Genomic DNA, 20007 nt, shown 5'->3' with positions numbered 1-20007 from the left:
TCAGTTGGTAGAGCATGGTGTTTGCAATGCCAGGGTTGTGGGTTCGATTCCCACGGGGGACCAGTACGGAGAAAAAATGTATGCATTCACTACTGTAAGTCGCTCTGGATAAGAGTGTCTGCTAAATTACTAAAATGTAAAATGTCTTGAGGTGTGCCACTTGCCCAACTCCCTCTGACAGCAATGGAAAGCAGTACATCTTTTACAAGCAAGAAAGGTGGCTTCCTTGAATTTTACCCCCTCTGCTGTCCCCTTCGTAACAATGTTACCCCCTTGACCAGAAGCATAGTTTTGGATCGATAGCCATAAGGAGTGACCAGTAGGCCTAATTGTTCTGGTGGACTGTAAGTGCAGGGTTTTGTTCACATCCAGCATTAAAACAGATTCATCCCTCCTGTTTACCATCCCTGGCTACCAACTACTGCTACCAACCCCTGTCCTACATCCCCATATTTACTGTAGTCATGCATTTTTTATTTGACTTGTTGCAATGCTGTCAGAATATAACACTTTTTTAGAGAATTTTTACACTTTTAAATATTATGTCAAATGTTTAAAATGCTGTTGGTGAGATGGCATAAATTGTTTGAATAGAAGACAGAAAGAACATTCTATGCATCATGTCTTCCGAGGTCAAAAGCCCGATGCCATGGTCGTCACCAGTTTCTATAGCCACAAAGTCCTAAACCCCGCCCATTTCTAAAATGTATATTCTTAAAATTGTATTTTAAACCTAATCCTAACCTAAACCGCACTGCCAACCTTATGTTCAACCCTAACCTTACATTAAGACCAAACAGCTATATATATTTTTTTTTTCAATTTGGATTTTGTGGCTATAGAACCTAGTGGAAACCGCCAAGCAGGCAGCTTTGTCAAACGAACACTAAACTCTCTGACCGGCGGCTTGCGAGCAATCAAAATGCCGTTTTTTTCGCTATTGAGCTGGGCATCACGACATGCAATGTAATGGACTTACTCGTTGGGAAAACATTCATATTGATAGCGAAAGACGTCTTTGTTGAGAAACCGGACTGTCCCGACAATTGGATGGAGTAGCAAGCCAGCGCTACGTCTGAAAGGCGAGAGGTCTAGAACGGGTACGAATATGGTTTGTTTAGCTAGCTAGCTCACAGTTGCCTCAAATTTGCTAGCTATTCTCGGGAGAAAGTTGCATGTTATGACTGAAAACAGGGCGTTACTTGCGCGAGGCGATAACCAAACTAATGTTTGCCTGCAAATGCCAGGTATTTTGTCATATAATAGAAAATGGTGTCAAAAGACAATCATAACTAATAAATACATAATTTAACGAGACGACAACACGGCTAGTTGCAAATATGATGAGGCATTGACATTGGACATTTAGCTCGAGCCAGTTAGCCTAGCTAAGTCTGCACAAACAACTAGCTTGCTAATGGCTAGCGGTTTGTTAGCTAATATTAGCTAGCGGCACCGGTGTTTTTCACTAGCTATAGAAGCATTCTAGTAAGCAAAATGCAAATAACAATTTCCGTTTAGTTCTCAAACGTGTGCCATCCTAATATACCCATAGGACAGAATTAATGATGTTACTAAATTCTCTAAACCGCTAACTGTTAGTTAGCAAGCTAGGTAGCTACTTCATTAGCTAGCTAACTACAGTCTTCCCGTTCCATTACTTGTTGTGACACATTGCTTTACAACTGTTAGTTTGTCAGATTACACAGTGAGTGACCTGTCAACCTCTCCACTTAGCTATCAAACTATTTATTGTTATGTAAAATGTTTTCTTCGAGCAACATCTGTCCAAGAGGAACTGTAGTTTCCTGCTTGAGCTGTCCCCATGCATTTCCCTTTTTTGGGGGGGGGGGGTGGGGACAATGAACAGTATAACTTATTATTTTATAATGTAGTGTAAGCAACTGCCTGCTATAATATGATAGTTACTAGTGAGCACTTGCACTCAATGCCTCTGCTCTCATTCAAAATATTTAGTAGCTAGCTAACTGTCTCATGCAGAATGGAAATTTTATAAATGGGTCACTGCATCTTATGTAATTGCCTCTCTCTCTCCAGCTGGTCGACCCAACTCATTGTAATTATTAGCATAGTGAGGAGCAGCCGACCCGACCACCATGCCTCCCAGGCCATCTTCGGGGGAACTATGGGGCATGCACTTGATGCCCCCGAGCATCATGGTGGACTGCCTTCTCCCCAATGGGATGATTCTGACATTGGAGTGCACACGTGAGGCCACACTCATTTCGGTGAAACACGAACTCTTCAAGGAGGCCAGGAAGTATCCTCTCCACCACCTCCTGCAGGAGGAGACCTCCTACATCTTTGTCAGCGTTACCCAAGAGGCTGAGAGAGAGGAGTTCTACGATGAGACGAGGAGACTGTGCGACCTAAGGCTTTTTCAGGCCTTCCTGAAAGTCATCGAGCCAGTAGGCAACCGAGAGGAGAAAATACTCAACCGAGAAATTGGTATGTCTCTTGTAATTCTTTATACGAAGTCACTGAGGTCGCATAAGCACACAGAGTATGGTGTGGCCTCAGGCCGTTTTGAAATCAAGCCCTCAAATTTCATGAATACTGAGAGGATAAAGCTTGATAAAATGTCGCTGTAGAAGTGCATGAAAATCTCTTCTTTTTTTTGTGTGTGTGTGTGTGTGTGCAGGTTTTGCCATAGGAATGCCTATATGTGAGTTTGACCTGGTCAAGGACGCGGAGGTCCAGGACTTTAGAAGGAACATATTAAATGTCTGCAAGGAGTCTGTGGACCTCCGAGACACTAACGGACCCATCAGTAGAGCGTTGTACGTCTACCCTCCCAATGTAGAGTCGTCAGTAGAACTACCTAAGCACATCTTCAATAAGCTTGACAAAGGTAGGACATGGGAGACACAATGAAGTTTTGGGGTCTGTGGCAAAGGTACATGGCTGGGCTATTTTCCAGCCTAAATTTGTATCAAAATAGCCTATTGTAAGCATTGACAGAACCACCAACCACTTGTTTTAAATATATGTTTGGTGACGTGTGATGTATCAGGTTGGATGGTGGAAGACTTGAACTTACATTTACTTGGCTTACCACGCCATGATACTTTAATAACACGTTTATTCCTCTTTCCCTCCAGGTCAAATCATAGTGGTCATATGGGTCATCGTGTCACCGAGCAACGACAAGCAGAAGTATACGCTGAAGATCAACCACGACTGCGTGCCGGAGCACGTGATCGCAGAGGCCATCCGCAAGAAGACGCGTAGCATGCTGCTGTCCCACGAGCAGCTCAAGATGTGCGTGCAGGAGTATCAGGGCAAGTACATCCTCAAAGTGTGCGGCTGTGACGAGTACCTGCTGGAGAAATACCCCCTGAGTCAATACAAGGTAAACACACACACACTGCTCTGATGCCTACTCCACATCTTGAATAGGGATACATTCAAACATCTGTAGTTAGTCTCTTGCCTGTGTGTTTTATAAATGTGAGCGAAACGAAAGAAGAAATTCCCAAATAAGGCATTTTTTATGACAGTCTGTGATTTGAAACTTTGGCTTTGAAAAATGTGTTGAGGACATTCTTACTTTGAATCCTGTCTGTAGCATGTTTGAATGACTGTCCAATGACTAGCTAGCAATGTTACACAGGTAATAGCAACTGTGCAAAACAATGGTTTCCATTCTTTGCATGTTTAATACCTCTCGCTTGGTGTAGCGTCTAATGTCCTAATGTCTATTGCCTTTCCTTCCCAGTATGTGAGGAGTTGCATCATGCTGGGGCGCATGCCCAACCTCATGCTAATGGCCAAGGACAGCCTGTACTCACAGCTGCCCATCGACACCTTTACCATGCCCTCGTATGCCCGCCGCATCTCCACGGCCACTCCCTACATGAACGGCGAGACGGCCACCAAGTCTCTGTGGACCATCAACGGCACGCTGAGGATAAGGATACTGTGTGCCACCTATGTCAATGTCAACATCAGGGACATTGACAAGGTACTGTACTTGAGGACTTTTGGGTGGTGGTCAGTAGGGCGTATCAAAATGTTTTTCAACGGAAAACAAAAACCCATGTTCTTATTACACAAATTCAAGTAGTACCTCCTTGTTTCCCCCCCAAAATCCTCACTGAACCCACTTGTCAGTTCTGTTCAGTGCAGGTCCTCGTGGAGAAGGGGAACTACATTTTAGATCACGCTTGGGGCCCAAATGTCCTGGATGTCATTGTTGTTTTAGTAGTGCAATAAAGGTTTCTGTCAAAGACGTCTATGTAAATTATTCATGTGTGTCTCTGCTATTGATCTAGATCTACGTCCGGACTGGGATTTACCACGGTGGGGAGCAGCTGTGTGACAACGTGAACACTCAGCGCGTGCCATGCTCAAACCCCAGGTCCACCATCCTGCATCCATAATAAATTACTTAATGAAGTACTTGCTAAATCACATACTGTAGTGTAGCCTACTTAATGTTGGCTTCATAGGGATGTCTGTTTGAGAGAATGTTTTTGTTGTCCATCCAAGGTGGAACGAGTGGCTGAACTACGACATGTACATTCCAGACATCCCCCGCGCCGCCCGACTCTGTCTGTCAATCTGTTCTGTGAAAGGGAGGAAGGGGGCCAAAGAGGTGAGCTCTCCCTCCTGCCCACCGGTTTCAGGAATTTGTTGTTTCTGACAGAGAAGTTACTTTGGTTTGACCAAAGTATCAATAGTGTAAATCAGTATCAATAGTGTAAATCAGGTCTTTAACTCAAAATACCTGGGGGCCAATGTCGGTGTTACTGTTGTCATGGGGGCTGGAGGGAAACGGCTTTCGGGCCTGATGTGGCCTCTGGGCCGCCAGTCAGTTTGAGATCCCTGGTGTAGATTAATAATGATTGGGGAATATATGGGGATGTGGAAAAAGTAAATGAATTGGGTGTTTGGGTAGTGTAATTGATATGAACATTACCACTCACTTTCCTGGCTTTGACAAATCCTACCTGTGTGTCCCATGTGTTTTCTTTGCACAACTAGCTTTCAATCTTGTACTTGTATAGCTTGGGATTCTATAACCTCTTTATACACTTTTAAACTCGATTTACATTGATCCCAATTTCAATGCATCTCCATACATTGACTACCATACAATCCATCATTGTGCTAATGTTGCTGCAGGAGCACTGTCCACTAGCCTGGGGAAACATCAACCTGTTTGATTACACCCACACGCTGGTGGCTGGAAAGATGGCCCTCAACCTATGGCCCGTGCCCCACGGCCTGGAAGACCTGCTCAATGCTATCGGAGTCACCGGCTCCAATCCGAACAAGGTCTGAGGTGTTGGCTGGCTAGCTACACACGCATATGGAAAGACATGCAAACAAAGCTACAGTTACCAATAATCTGCATCTCCCCTCTCACTGTCTAAGCCTCTTATCCATCTTTATTAATTACTCATTGACACACAAGTTAATCCCACAACAATAGGATGCCGTTGTTCTCATAAGCCCTTTTGGATGACCCCAAATGACCTTTCCATTATATTGCTCTGGGCCCACAGGAAACCCCTTGCCTGGAGCTGGAGTTTGACCACTTCAGTAACCCAGTAAAGTTCCCCGACATGCCGGCCATCGAGGAGCACGCCAATTGGAATATATCCCGGGAGCTGGGCTTCAACTATTGCCACACCGGTTTGGTAAGTCCCAAGTGTTTTTGTTTGGTCTAAGTCAATATTGACATTGTAGGTTAATCTGTTGTAATGATTTAACCTTTTCACGTAAGAGTTCCAAATATCTTGTGTAACAGTCGCACAAGCGGTTTTTTTAATGCTCGTGATGACTGAATGTACTCACTGTTACAAAATGTGATTGTTACACAACAGGACAGCACTGCCCTCAGACCAAGGCACGCTGCCTACAAATTATCTATAGGCTATGTTTCAACTTGTCAATTTCAAATTATTTTCTAACAAGTTTAATTTTCTAACAGTTGAGGTGTGTTCCGCCTCTTTATTAATTCACCAAAGAAGTAGCCCATTTCACTGTTGCGGACAATTTATGTTTGAGGCTTTGATTTGTTTACCACTTTTATTTATTTATTTATTTATTTTTTTTTTTGTTATTTCATAGTTTTGATGTCTTCACTATTATTTTACAATGTAGAAAATAGTAAAAATAAAGAGAAACCCTTGAATGTGTAGGTGTCAACTTTTGACTGGTACTGTATGTTTTCAGGTACTGGTGACAAATCATGCATTCTGATTCTTGCATAGATTGTAATGGACACATGATGTGTGTGAAATACTTTTTTGTACTTATTATGATGCGCTAAGCTATTTGCCAGCTATGTGTGGCACCGTCTTTGTTGACATTATACAATGCATTCTGGTTGCCAAGTAAGTGTCTGTCAGACCAAAGATGTTATAAAAAAAAGAGTTGATGGGATAGTTCACTCGACTGATGGAGCTCGGAAAAATATGTGGTCAAATCATGAGGTCAGTGATCTTCAGGTTGGAAAGTCTGTGCTCTAGAAAGAAGCCTGAGTTCCCGAGTTGGCATTTTTCCCAGCCTGAGCTCCCCCCCCAGTTAACAGTTGTCTTCAATGCATTAAAGTCGGATGTCTGAGATTTCAGAGTTCCCATGAATGTGGCATCAGATTGTATCTATGGTACCTCAGGGTTGCCAGGGTTCTTATTTTTATTGATAAATATCTCATCATAGTACTATTTCCTGCATCATAACCCCCCCCCCTCCCTAAAAAGGGTTTAATCCGTGTTTAGCTTTCGCGCTATGGTTAGGCTAGCTTGTATTTGGAGTGATCTTTGAGGTGATAATGTTTTACATCAAATAGTTTGGCCACTTTTCAGAACATTACAAATAAGTTAATATTTTTCAGGCAATGGCCTCAGCCATCTTTGACTTTGTTTATTTGCATCTTGTAGTGAAAGGCATTCTGGGATTAGGGAGTTTTCGCTTGTCAAACCAACATGGCTGCCATCATAAGGAAGTTAGCTTAGCTCGCACGCATCTCTTTTCTAAACAATATTACTCCCTTGTGCTTACCAGAGATGTGTTACATTGTAAACAAGTCTAGCTGTTAAGTCACTAACTTATTTTTTTTATATTTTTTTTGTCAGCGAAACCTGCAATTTATACTGGTTTATGTAATGAATGTGGATGTGTTCTGTATGATGATTGAAGTTCAATTTTTTTTAACAATAAAAGGTGAAATTTAGGAATACAATTGTAAAGACCTTTTATTTCCCATCAGTACAAAACATTGTTTAGTTGCTTTTCAGACAACAATGCTGTTTAGACGCATTTGTTACATCATACGTTTGGTTGCTACTGTTCCAATCACATATTTGCAACGGTATGCTGCAGGGACCACTCAACAATTATCACAAATGCGATCGTACGTGTCAAAGGGTTAATGCTGTTAAGTTGTGTGTACTAGAGACGCCCCAGGAGACACTGGTGACATGTTCATGAGGCACAAAACGTGAACAAACTGCTTTGAACTGGGTGTGAACCGCAAACTACCGGAGTGTGTCCAATATGAACGCAGGTTTCGTTTTCTGTTGCAAAACCTTTTACAACTGAGTGCTTATTGAATGTGACCCTGCTTTCCACCAGTACTGTAGTTTTAATAAGCAGCATAATGTTCTCTATTGCAGAGTAACAGACTGGCAAGGGACAACCCTCTGACGGACAGCGACAACGAACAGCTGCGCCTGGTGTGTAACAGAGACCCACTGTCTGAAATAACTGAGCAGGAGAAGGACTTTCTCTGGAGGCACAGGTATTACTCTCTGTGCTTTATCAACAAATCCATATATTTATATTATGAAAAACGCATAAACAAAACCCATGCAAGATTTATCCAACATTTCTTACACCTGAAATAGTTTGCTTAACTGCTCAAGGTACTAAGTACTTGTTATAATAAGATGTGTGCTCTTAATGGAGGAAAGCAATTTCTACATTCTAATGTTTGCTATTTTCTCTTACTGTAGACATTACTGCGTCAGTATCCCGGAGATACTGCCCAAGATTCTCCTGGCAGTGAAATGGAACTCCAGGGATGAGGTTGCACAGGTGAACAGTCTCTCATTTCAATTGCTGTCTTTATAGCCTACCATGGCAAGGGGACATTTGATATACACTGAACAAAAATATAAGCAACAATTACAGTTCCTATAAAGAAATAGGTCAATTTAAATAAATTAGGCCCTAATCTATGGGTTTCACATGACTGGGAATACAGCTATCCTTTAAGTAGGGGTGTGGAAAATCAGTCAGTATCTGGTGTGACCACCATTTGCCTCATGCAGCGCGACACCTTTCCTTCGCATAGAGTTGATCATTCTGTTGATTGTGGAATGTTGAACCACTCCTCTTCAATGTCTGTGTGAAGTTGCTGAATATCGGCGGGAACTGGAACACGCTGTCGATCCAGAGCACCCAAACAGGCTCAATGGGTGGCATGTCTGAGTAGGCAGGCCATGGAAGAACTGGGACTTTTTCAGCTTCCAGGAATTGTGTACAGATCCTTGCGACATGGGGCCGTGCATTATCATGCTGCAACATGAGGTGATGGCGGCAGTTGAACGGCACGACAATGGGCCTCAGGATCTCGTGTCTGTGCAGTCAAATTGCCAGCGATAAAATGCAATTGTGTTCGTTGTCCGTAGCTTATGCCTGCCCATACCATAACTCCACCGTAGGATACTCTTGTTCACAACGTTGACATCATCAGACCACTCGCCCACACAACGCCATCTGCCCAGTACAGTTGAAATCGGTTTCATCTGTGACGAGCACACTTCTCCAGTGTGCAAGTGGCCATTGAAGGTAAGCATTTGCCCACTGAAGTTGGTTACGACGCCAAACTGCAGTCAGGTCAAGACCCTGGTGAGGACAATGAGCACACAGATAAGCTTCCTTGAGTTGGTTTCTGACAGTTGGTGCAGAAATTCTTCAGTTGTGCAAATCCACAGTTTCAACAGCTGTCCAGGTGACTGGTCTCAAACAATCCCCCAGGTGAAGAAGCTGGATGTGGAGGTCCTGGGCTGGCGTGGTAACACGTGGTCTGCGGTTGTGAGGTCGGTTGGCCTTACTGCCAAACAATGTAAAACGATGTTGGAGGAGGCTTATTATGGTAGAGAAATTAACATTAAATTAAATGGTGGACATTCCTGCAGTCAACGTGCCAATCGCACGCTCCCTCAACTTGAGACATCTGGCATTGTGACACAACGGCACATTTTAGTGGCCTTTTATTGTCCCCAGCACAAGTTGGAGCAGTGTAATGATCATGCTCTTTAATTAATCATCTTCTTGATATGCCACATCTGCCAGATGAATGGATTATCTTGGCAAAGGTGACATGCTCACTGACAGGGATGTAATTTTAGAGAACTAAGCATTTTGTGCATATATAAACTCTCTGGGATGTTTTATTTCAGCTCATGAAACATGGGACCAACACTTTACATGTTGCGTTTATATTTTAGTTCAGTGAACATTAATTTAATACAGGGTGTGTTGGTAAATTCAGATTACAAACGCCCAGAGCGCTGTCAGATTGTCTGTAAATTAAGAGTGTTTCGCTCTCGGCGCGTTCAGAGCGAGGAGTAAGGTTGATCCGAGCGTTCTTGCCTTACAACGGCAGTCTAGGCCCCAAGCTAATGTTGGTTAGCTTGCTAGCTACTTCCAGACACAAATGAGAGAACCCCTCACTCTGACAATTTGACTCGCCCTAGCAGAGCTGGTTAGGCTGTTTTCATGTTATCTAGAATGTTGGTGACTGTCACTGTGCTGCTGGCAACATTTGAATTATGTTTTTATGCTGATGTTTACTGACACTGGTCATCTTCAACTGGTGTTGCACGTTTGTAAATTCATCAGTTATTCTGTACTCTGGCACACTCGGATGAGAGTGCTCTGAAATTGGAGTAGATAGCCGGAGTGAATTCACGAACACACCCACAGTTCTCATTTAGCCATTGGATGCCATTTTTAAGACGGTCATGTCATCTGTTTTGTTTTCCAGTTTGTTCCTCTAACTTTGATTTCAATTTATATACATCTTATTGTTTTGATATTTAAAAAAAATCTTTGTTCCAGATGTATTGCCTTCTAAAGGACTGGCCAGCCATAAAGCCAGAACAAGCCATGGAGTTGCTGGACTGCAACTTCCCCGATCCCATGATCCGAGACTTTGCTGTGAAGTGCCTTGAAAAATACTTAACGGACGACAGACTCTCTCAATACCTCATTCAGCTGGTCCAGGTACAATAATAAGACCCACTCATAGTCTGTAATGAATCAAGAGATGGGGTGTGGCTTGTCCATTCTATTCACATACTATTCTGGGATTCAACATGGATGTCACTGACTGTCAGCTTGATGTGTTTTTGAATGGCTTTGACACTTACATTTACGTTTGACAGTGTCTTAATTATTTGACACTACATAAAGAATTCAATATGACCCCTCAGGCTAACTGCTTTCTTTTACATGGTGGCTTCTAATCCTATCAGATGCATTTCAATGGAAAAAAAAAAATATGTTGCTTTCATTTGGGTGTGTGTTCTGAACATACTGTGTTTCTGGCCACCAGGTTCTGAAGTACGAGCAGTACCTCGATAACCCACTGGCCCGCTTTCTGCTGAAGAAGGCTTTGACCAATCAGCGGATAGGACATTTCTTCTTTTGGCATCTCAAGTGAGTTTGATTTCTGTTTGTTTCCTTACTAGTCCACTAGCCTTATGGTGTTTATGAAACCAAATGTGTGTGTTGTGGATTGCTTTAATTTGCCTTAGGCAGTCGGAATTCCATTCTGCTGGTGTAAAATCTTGTGAAACATGCTTCATTTCTGCCTTTTAAGGTTTACGTAAAGAAAATAATTAGAGGTTACATTGATTGAGAGAAGTCTTGCTAGTACATTTGTATAGGGGTGCACAATTACATAAGTTGTTCTCTCTGCCTCCAGGTCTGAGATGCACAACAAGACAGTGAGCCAACGTTTTGGTCTGCTACTGGAGTCCTACTGCCGGGCCTGTGGCATGTACCTGAAGCACCTGAGCAGACAGGTGGAGGCCATGGAGAAGCTCATCAACCTCACCGACCTCCTCAAGCAGGAGAAGAAGGACGAGGCCCAGAAGGTAACGTTTGCGACGTGATCAAGGCCTTTCCACTTCCCGCCCTAATATGGAAGCCTCAATTGATCAGTCGTTTCGTGATCATGTTTTTCTTACTTACAACAAACTAGATACTAAGCAAAAAGGAGTGTGGAACTGCTATAAAGGCCTCTTTGGTCTTCAGGGCTATGGACTCCCTACACTTGCAGTAAAGTGATGCGTGCGCTCTCTCTCTCTCTCTGCCCTCAGGTTCAGATGAAGTTCCTGGTGGAGCAGATGAAAAGGCCTGACTACATGGATGCCCTACAGAGCTTCACCTCTCCGCTCAACCCAGCTCACCAGCTGGGAAACCTCCGGTACTGCCGGTTTTCTAACTCACAGTAGACGTAACCACAAACATCCACATATTCTTATGAATGTTTGAACAAAGAAACCAAGAAATGTGTCCTGTGAAATTCAGGTTTAATGACAGGCTGTATGTACTGTGTTCAAAATGTTTTCTTAACGTTATCCTGAGTCTGTGTTGATACCTTTGCCATCTCTTTCAGCTTGGAAGAGTGCCGGATGATGTCATCGGCCAAACGGCCTCTGTGGCTCAACTGGGAGAACCCCGACATGATGTCAGAGCTGCTCTTCCAGAGCAACGAGATCATCTTCAAGAATGGAGACGGTACATCTTGCTAATGCAAAACGAATCGCCCAACCCCCCCCTTGACTCACTACGGACACACTAGACGATAAATATGCTTACCGAATCCCATTTTGCCCTGGCACGGATTCATATTGCATTAGTGTGATCAAAGCTCAAACTCCTCATCATCATGCTATTTCACTCTCACCTCTCCTTCAGATCTGAGGCAGGACATGCTGACTCTGCAGATAATTAGGATAATGGAGAACATCTGGCAGAACCAGGGGCTTGATCTCAGGTACAATTGTCTCTGTAGCTGCTTAACGCAGCAGCATGCATGAATAGTCGATTACACCCTTCATGTTCTTCTCCTTGATAGCAGGAGCTTAAAATTCGATTCATTAAACATTGAGTACATTACTTTCTGTAGGAGCTGATACATGTAAACTCTGAGCTGAAAACTAGTGTAGCCTAAATGAGATACGAAAAGGAGGAATGTAGGTCAATTGAAAGTCGGGTTGTTTTTTTGAAGGGAGTGAATGTATAGCTTCCATAGGTAGGCCGTCATTGTAAATACGAATTTGTTCTTAACTGACTTGCCTAGTTTAAATAATGTATCAGGGAAATGACTTGTTACTTCCAGATCAGGAGTAATATTTCTTAGATCTGTGTCATATTGTACTGATCACATCCCAATCTCTGTTGGTGGATTGACCGTCAGGATGCACTTCTGATTGAACATAAGGAATCAATGCATGTGTATCTAGATGTGATGAATGATGTATCGATGAGACTGTAACCATGGTAGACCTACCGGTCATCCTATTTGGTTGTTTGTGTCCCCAGGATGTTGCCGTACGGCTGCCTGTCCATCGGCGACTGCGTGGGCCTGATCGAGGTGGTGAGGAACTCCCACACCATCATGCAGATCCAGTGTAAAGGAGGCCTGAAGGGGGCGCTGCAGTTCAACAGCCACACGCTGCACCAGTGGCTCAAGGACAAGAACAGGGGAGAGATGTGAGCACTGGGCTACGTTCCAATATCCACAACAGCATAGCATATGTCTTAGAATGCATGACCAGTAGGCCTTCATTCCTACTTTCTTCTACATGGTGTTCTTCTAAGCTATGCTAGGTGCTAAACGCTTAGTCATGCTAGATTATGTGGTTAGAAATATTGGGTGTATATTAAGGAATAGACTCACATATGGGGGGGGTTAATCCTTGAAAGGGCAAAAGTATCCACGAATTGCCTATAAGTGGAATGTACTGTATTCTTATCAAATGCCTTATGGTTGTCTTTCTTTAGCTTCAATAGGATTGTTGTAGTTTCATGTCTTTGGTCTAATGACATATACCCATTGAAATGTGTCCAGGTACGACCAGGCCATTGACTTGTTCACACGGTCGTGTGCTGGATACTGCGTAGCCACCTTCATCCTGGGGATCGGTGACCGACACAACAGCAACATCATGGTCAAAGATGATGGACAGGTACTTCAGACTCAGGGTGGCAAAATTCCGGTATGTTTCCCAAAATTACCCAGTTTTCCAGAAATCCTGGTGTGAAGATTTCTGGAATTACGTAGGAAATCTGGGAATCCTCCACCAGGATTTCTGGGAAAGCTGGAATTTTGCAACCCTACATAAACTTTTCTTTTCTCTTGACGTTCCCTGGTTATAGGAGGCCTGTCAGCAGTTTTTGTGATGCTCTTTGTTTTGTCTTTTCTCCTTGCAGCTATTCCACATAGACTTTGGCCATTTCCTGGATCACAAGAAGAAGAAGTTTGGCTACAAGCGAGAGCGGGTGCCTTTTGTCTTGACACAGGACTTCTTAATCGTCATCAGCAAAGGAACCCAGGAGTGCACAAAAACCAGGGAGTTTGAGAGGTACAGTATCTGTAGTTTTGTTAACGTTAGCTTTCCTATCAGTGAATATTAGAGATTAGATTCACTACTCTGAAGTGCAAGTTAAAAAAAAATATATATATATTTATAAAGGCTACATGGAGAACTCTATTGACTACGTTTTGCTTTTAATTGATCTGAACATGAAATTGTGTTATAGAATGATATCATTGCTCTACTGGTAATACATTACAACTTTATTAATCCCCTCAGGAGCCATTTTGGAGCACCGTTATTAGCACAAAAACACATGCTTCCTAACCCAGCTAGGTTCCACGTTTCCCAGCCTAATTCTCCCTCACAATTGTCCTCCCACTCCCCCCAGGTTTCAGGAGATGTGCTACAAGGCCTACTTGGCCATCCGGCAGCACGCCAACCTCTTCATCAACCTGTTCTCCATGATGCTGGGCTCCGGCATGCCCGAGCTGCAGTCGTTCGATGACATCGCCTACATCCGCAAGACCCTTGCCCTGGACAAGACAGAGCAGGAGGCCCTGGACTACTTCATGAAGCAGATGAATGACGCCCACCACGGCGGCTGGACCACCAAAATGGACTGGATCTTCCACACCATCCGCCAGCACGCCATGAACTGAGAGGTTCCATAGGCCTGGAGAGCAGCAGCAACGCAGAGAGGACAAGGGCGGATCTCGACACCATCCGCCAGCTAAGCTCGCCATGAGCTGAGATGGCAGAGCAGACAGGGCTAGCGCCCATGAATATAGGTATGAATGGATAGAGCTGTTGGATGAAGTGAAAGGCGAGAACGGGTCTCTACATCATCCTCTAACTTATGAACCCATCCGTTAGAAGGGTGCCAACTGGATATTAGGGATGCACCAATGGGGAAATTATGGGCTGATACGATAATCATATTTGTGGGCCATTATTTTTCCCATATTGGTATTGCAATATGGCCATAAAGTTTTCTCCTTGTAAAATTAGGGGACCAAACACGATTACAAACAATTGATGAAGGCTGATCTATTGTATTATCAGTCGATAGTGATATGAAGGGTGATCTATTGCTTTATCGGCCAATACCGATAAAGGTCGATATATCACGTCTACTGATATGGTGGCCGATGTTAAAAAAAAAGTAAAAACAAATAAAAATAAATAAATAAAAACATATTTTTATATATATATATATATATGTATGTATGTATGTATGTATGTATGTATGTATGTATGTCTATATATATATATATATATATGTATATTATGGTCAGCCGATATTGTGCATCCCTATATAGCGTACCCCATCCACTAGTTTACTATGAACAGAGTGGATCTCTAGCCTGCATTCTGCTAGCACGCCAGGACACCATGAAGGCCTGCCCAGGGTCATGTTCATTAGGGCATGCGACAGAAAGTGAAATTGTTTCTTATTGGACAAATCATGGCACTCTGTTTTCTTCCGCTTGGAGCCCAATGAACACTACCCAGAATACCACCAGCATTGTTAAATCCCAGTGGTGCATGGTTAACAGACACGAGGATGTCCGTTCATCGTCTGCCATCAATTTTAAGGCTAGCGAGCAGAACTTTCTGACCCATGTTTGATCTCAAGTGACGATTACACACAGTGTCCCCTCAGATTGAAAGAGTCATGTTTCGTGACCTCAAGTATGACATTTTGTACAGAAGTATCCCAATGGTCTCGTATCCATACTGTGCACATATTATTCTGAGTCTTTATTTTCTACTGAGCCAAAGTACTAAAATATATATATATCTCTCACACGCACCCCCCCGACAGCTTACTTATCGGTCTTACCGTGGGAATGAGTCACTACTATTCCAATCCCTGTGTATCTTCTGTGTAGCACTGATCTCTATAACATTTGTATTTGTTTGTCAGTGTTACGATGCGTGTGGCGCATTCAGGTGCAAAATGGCTGCCGTCCAGCACCGTTGGCTGCAACGCAGACGTTTTGGATGACCGACAGAAAAGAACTGTAAAGTCCTTTTGCGACGCCCAGATGAAATGGATATTCAAATTCATCCTCGTTCTGTTGTTATTGGTTGCTTTGTTTTTAAAGGGAAAGGGGGGTGAAAAGGATGTGCAATGTTATAGTATGCCCTGCTGTTACACTATGCAAATTGTGATATTTATGTACTGTACTATAGACTTGTAATACTGGTGTCAAGAGATGGGAGTATCTCTGAATTGTGCATATACATGGCATTAAGGGTGTCTATCAACTATGTACAGACAGTACACAGAAGACAAATGTACAATTATGCACTGTGACAGTATCATCTATCTCTTCCCTAACAGGGTGACTCTGGAAGAACTGTGAAAAAAGGCTATTGTACCCTGCCTTTCACTTTAGGAAACGAAACAACCCACAAGTCGGAAAACTATCAGTGAAACATCTAAACAGACATTTTAGGAAGCGTTTGAAACCATTTTTAATTTTTGTTCAACTGTGAATTGGAATTTGCTTCACCGTGTCTTTATAAAATTCAAGTATGTATAGATTAAACACTATTCCAGACTTCCTCAGCATTCTCTTTCATATGAACTCCCTATACAGTAAAGTTGTTTAAAAAAAGAGACTGATGTGAATGTGGTTTTCCCTTCAAGTGTCTTTCTGTTCCCTTCCCCGACAACTTCCCTTCTAAGTGTGGATCCTGCAGTTTGCTCATTGCATAGAGCTACGTTATTAGTCCGTGGTATGCCAGCTTCACCAAATGATTTACTGACTGTGTGTTTCTGTACTGGTTACAGACTGTTGGGCAGGACCCATTCAAAAAGAGATGACTACAATACCCATATTACATACACTATGCAAAGAGCTATCAAATGTTTATTTTCGTTTTTGCTGTGGGAAATGTCATCCTTTTCTTTTACTAGTGTTTACTTGAAGTTCATGTTATTTACCTTTTTTGTTACTGGTGATGTACAATGGCACACCATGAAGAGAACTGCTACTTTGTGCAAATCACTTTCCTTGAATAACTCTAGAGGTAATATATATTTTTGTATTCTAAATGTAGACAAACTCAAAATATAATCGCTAACCCTCCCAAAAACATTGGACTTATGCATAATACATCCTTTTACACCCCAGTAGACAGCTTGTAGTTGTTGAAATGAGTGAGGAATGAACGTAAGAGCTTAATAAGGAGGAGAATGTATCTAGTGGAGTTTCACTGAAGGTCTGCTGCTCTGGCTATGAGTACAGTGTAAAAGCACAATGGTGAAAAGCTATCCTGCATGTTTTTAAAGCTGATAATCTTATCTAGCTATTCATCTTTGTAAATATCGTTTGACCTGTAGTATGCACTAATTACTCTTTTCATACTCATTCATTTTACCATGTCTGGAAAGAACCCTGTATTCATTCACTCACTGTACTGTTTAATAAAAATAACATTTCTCTGTATCCCCGTCTGATATTTTGAGAACCAATGCATTTCATTTCTTATTATCCATTTGCCTCTTACCATACCATGATCGTTAAAAAGGACAATTATAAAAACTCAGTTAATCCTACATCATTTCAGCATTTGATACATTGTCAGTAATATCTAGCCTCATTGACAGAAATGCGGCTAGTGGATTAGAGTACCTGCTTTGAATAACCAGACCAGGAAAAAGGTACCTTCAAGTCAGCTTATTCAGCACAGGTGGTTGGTGCCAAGGGGCTAGTGGTAATGGCTGGAATGGTATTCCATTCGCTCAGTTCCAGCCATTATTACTATGAACCAGCCTCCACTACTATTCAGTCATACAGTAGGATTCCCTGCAGCCCTTGTGCATATCAATAAAAAAAAATCCAGGACAAAGTGGATAACGTAATTATTTCCTACTACATCAACCCATAGACTCCCTTCTGTACAGTGGGGATCACCTACACAGTATGTTATCTCCATGTCCTTTCACTGGATACATTCCAATACACATAGTACACTTGTTGCATATTGGAACACAGCCACTGTCAGCTATCACTTCACTGAGTCATCTTGCATAGGTGAGTGCTGTCCAGAGCCAGACCACCTAAGGGGCTGATAGAGTTTGCCTTGGGTATTTGTCATTGTTGTCAGCCTACCCCTTGCTGCCTCATTACCCAGCTCCATACAGAGGTGTGCCAGTCTCTGGTTGAGCTTCACCAGGCTCACCAGTAGAGCTCCCCCGCCCAGTATCATGCTGGGCCACAGCAGAGACCACAGGGCAAGGCCTAACGTGTACTTCCTCTTCAAAATGGTGTCCTCTGGGTATTTTCTGGGGTCGGAAAGACAACGCAACTCACTGCCTTGTGTCTCCTCCAAAGTGTTTTGGATTTTCTGCACTTCATCCACAAGGACTTTCCTGTCTACTTGACATTTGGGTATGTAGAAACACTGCAATGATAAGGGAAAAATAGTATACATATTTTGTTTATATTATCTAAGTCTGATATATATCATGACTTGCACGCATGACTAATGCACATAAGCTAAACACCAGTCACTCCGGATGGAAGCTTCTCCTTAATGACTGAAGCAAATTTCTCAAATTAGCGACATTCAGTCACTGGTGGCCTTTATTCTACAGTTGATGTCGGAAGTTTACATAAACGAGTTTTAATGACTCCAACCTAAGTGTATCAACCACTCCACAAATTTCTTGTTGACAAACTATAGTTTTGGCAAGTCGGTTAGGTCATCTACTTTGTGCATGGCACAAGTAATTTTTCCAACAATTGTTTACAGACAGATTATTTCACTTATAATTCACTGTATCACAATTCCAGTGGGTCAGAATTTTACATACACTAAGTTGTCTGCGCCTTTAAAAAGTTTGGAAAATTCCAGAAAATGATGTCATGGAACAGGTACAAAAGTATCTATATCCACATTAAAACGAGTACTATATCGACATAACCTGAAAGGCCGCTCAGCAAGGAAGAAGCCGCTGCTCCAAAACCACCATAAAAAAAACAGACTACGGTTTGCAACTGCACATGGGGACAAAGATCGTACTTTTTGGAGAAATGTCCTCTGGTCTGATGAAACAGAAATAGAACTGTTTGGCCATAATGACCATCGTTATGTTTGGGGGAAAAAGGGAGAGGCTTGCAAGCCAAAAAACACCATCCCAACCGTGAAGCACAGGGGTGACAGCATCATGTTGTGGGGGTGCTTTGCTGCAGAAGGGACTGGTGTACTTCACAAAATAGATGGCATCTGAAGATGGAAAATGTTGTGGCTATATTGAAGCAACATCTCAAGACATCAGTCAGGAAGTTAAAGCTTGGTCGCAAATGGGTCTTCCAAATGGACAATGACCCCAAGCAAACTTCCAAAGTTGTGGCAAAATGGCTTAAGGACAACAAAGTCAAAGTATTGGAGTGACCATCACAAAGCCCTGACCTCAATCCCATAGAAAATGTGTTGGCAGAACTGAAAAAGCGTGTGCGAGCAAGGAGGCCTACAAACCTGACTCAATTACACCAGCTCTGTCAGGAGGAATGGGCCAAAATTCACCCAACTTATTGTGGGAAGCATGTGGAAGGCTACCTGAAACGTTTCACCCAAGTTAAACAATTTAAAGGCAATGCTACCAAATTCTAATTGAGTGTATGTAAACTTCTGACCCACTGGGAATGTGATGAAAGAAATAAAAGCTGAAATAAAGCATTCTCTTTACTATTATTCTGACATTTCACAATCTTAAAATAAAGTGGTGATCCTAACTGACCTAAGACAGGGAATTTATACTAGGATTAAATGTCAGGAATTGTGAAAAACTGAGTTTAAATGTATTTGGCTAAGGTGTATGTAAACTTCCGACTTCAACTGTACCTCAAGGTTGAGGAGTACAGACTCTTCATCGTAGTGTAGGCGAGCCTTCTGTCCAGAGGTACTGAGGTTGACCAGAACCCTCAGGCATGGGGCAGTGCTGACCCCTCTGCAGTTGGCCCACTCATCCAGAACATCAACCTGGACCAGCAAGCAGCTGGCCTCCTCATGCCAGTCACTGAAACCATCAGCAGTTGATGAGAAGCAGTTGTGTAAAGTACTTAAGTAAATATACTTTAAAGTACTGCTTACATCATTTTTTTTATAAGTATCTGTACTTTACTATTTATATTTTTTACAACTTTTCATTTTACTTCACTACATTCCGAAAGAAAATTTACTTTTTACTCCATAAATTTTACCTGACACCCAAAACTACTCGTTCAATTTTGAATGGTTAGCAGGACAGGAAAATGGTCCAATTCACACACTTACAGTATCAAGAGAACATCCCTGGTCATCCCTACTGCCTCTGATCTGGCAGACTCACTAAACACAAACGCTTTATTTGTAAATGGCGTCTGAGTGGGCCCCAGCTATCCATACATTTTACAAACAAGAA

At 42.5% G+C, this 20007-nt stretch overlaps 2 protein-coding genes across 3 annotated transcripts in view; one reads left to right on the top strand and one right to left on the bottom strand.

Annotated features, from left to right (window-relative positions):
* The first annotated feature begins 738 nt into the window (after positions 1–738).
* Positions 739–17047, top strand: LOC106568747 (phosphatidylinositol 4,5-bisphosphate 3-kinase catalytic subunit alpha isoform). 2 transcript variants are annotated; one of them, XR_001320389.3, is made up of 22 exons: positions 739–1100; positions 2059–2469; positions 2663–2872; positions 3123–3373; positions 3740–3985; positions 4296–4381; positions 4513–4618; positions 5149–5301; positions 5532–5666; positions 7647–7771; positions 7986–8067; positions 10099–10263; positions 10595–10698; positions 10967–11138; positions 11364–11470; positions 11663–11784; positions 11965–12043; positions 12592–12762; positions 13121–13238; positions 13483–13634; positions 13978–14377; positions 15517–17047. XR_001320389.3 is itself a non-coding variant. In XM_014139360.3 (21 exons), the coding sequence occupies exons 2-21, from the start codon at positions 2118–2120 to the stop codon at positions 14246–14248; spliced, it is 3207 nt and encodes a 1068-aa protein (XP_013994835.1). In that variant the 5' UTR covers positions 739–1100; positions 2059–2117; the 3' UTR covers positions 14249–17047. The 2 variants fall into 2 exon arrangements, 1 of the variants encoding a protein (XP_013994835.1); XM_014139360.3 differs by having other exon boundaries at positions 13978–17047.
* The window catches only part of kcnmb3 (potassium calcium-activated channel subfamily M regulatory beta subunit 3), a 15919-nt gene continuing 12958 nt past the window's right edge, over positions 17047–20007 (bottom strand). The window contains exons 3-5 of the mRNA XM_082960675.1: positions 19808–19820; positions 19383–19700; positions 17047–18044 (exon numbers count right to left, since the gene is read on the bottom strand). Coding sequence (XP_082816801.1) covers positions 17610–18044; positions 19383–19700; positions 19808–19820 — 766 coding nt within the window. The 3' untranslated portion in view covers positions 17047–17609. The remainder of the gene's footprint in view (positions 18045–19382; positions 19701–19807; positions 19821–20007) is intronic.

The sequence above is a fragment of the Salmo salar genome, chromosome 14 (assembly GCF_965601325.2).
Source record: "Salmo salar chromosome 14, fSalSal1, whole genome shotgun sequence".
Classification (NCBI taxonomy): Eukaryota; Metazoa; Chordata; class Actinopteri; order Salmoniformes; family Salmonidae; genus Salmo; species Salmo salar.
The sequence above is the reverse complement of the archived record's forward strand: the minus strand, read 5'-3'. Positions and strand labels throughout refer to the sequence as shown.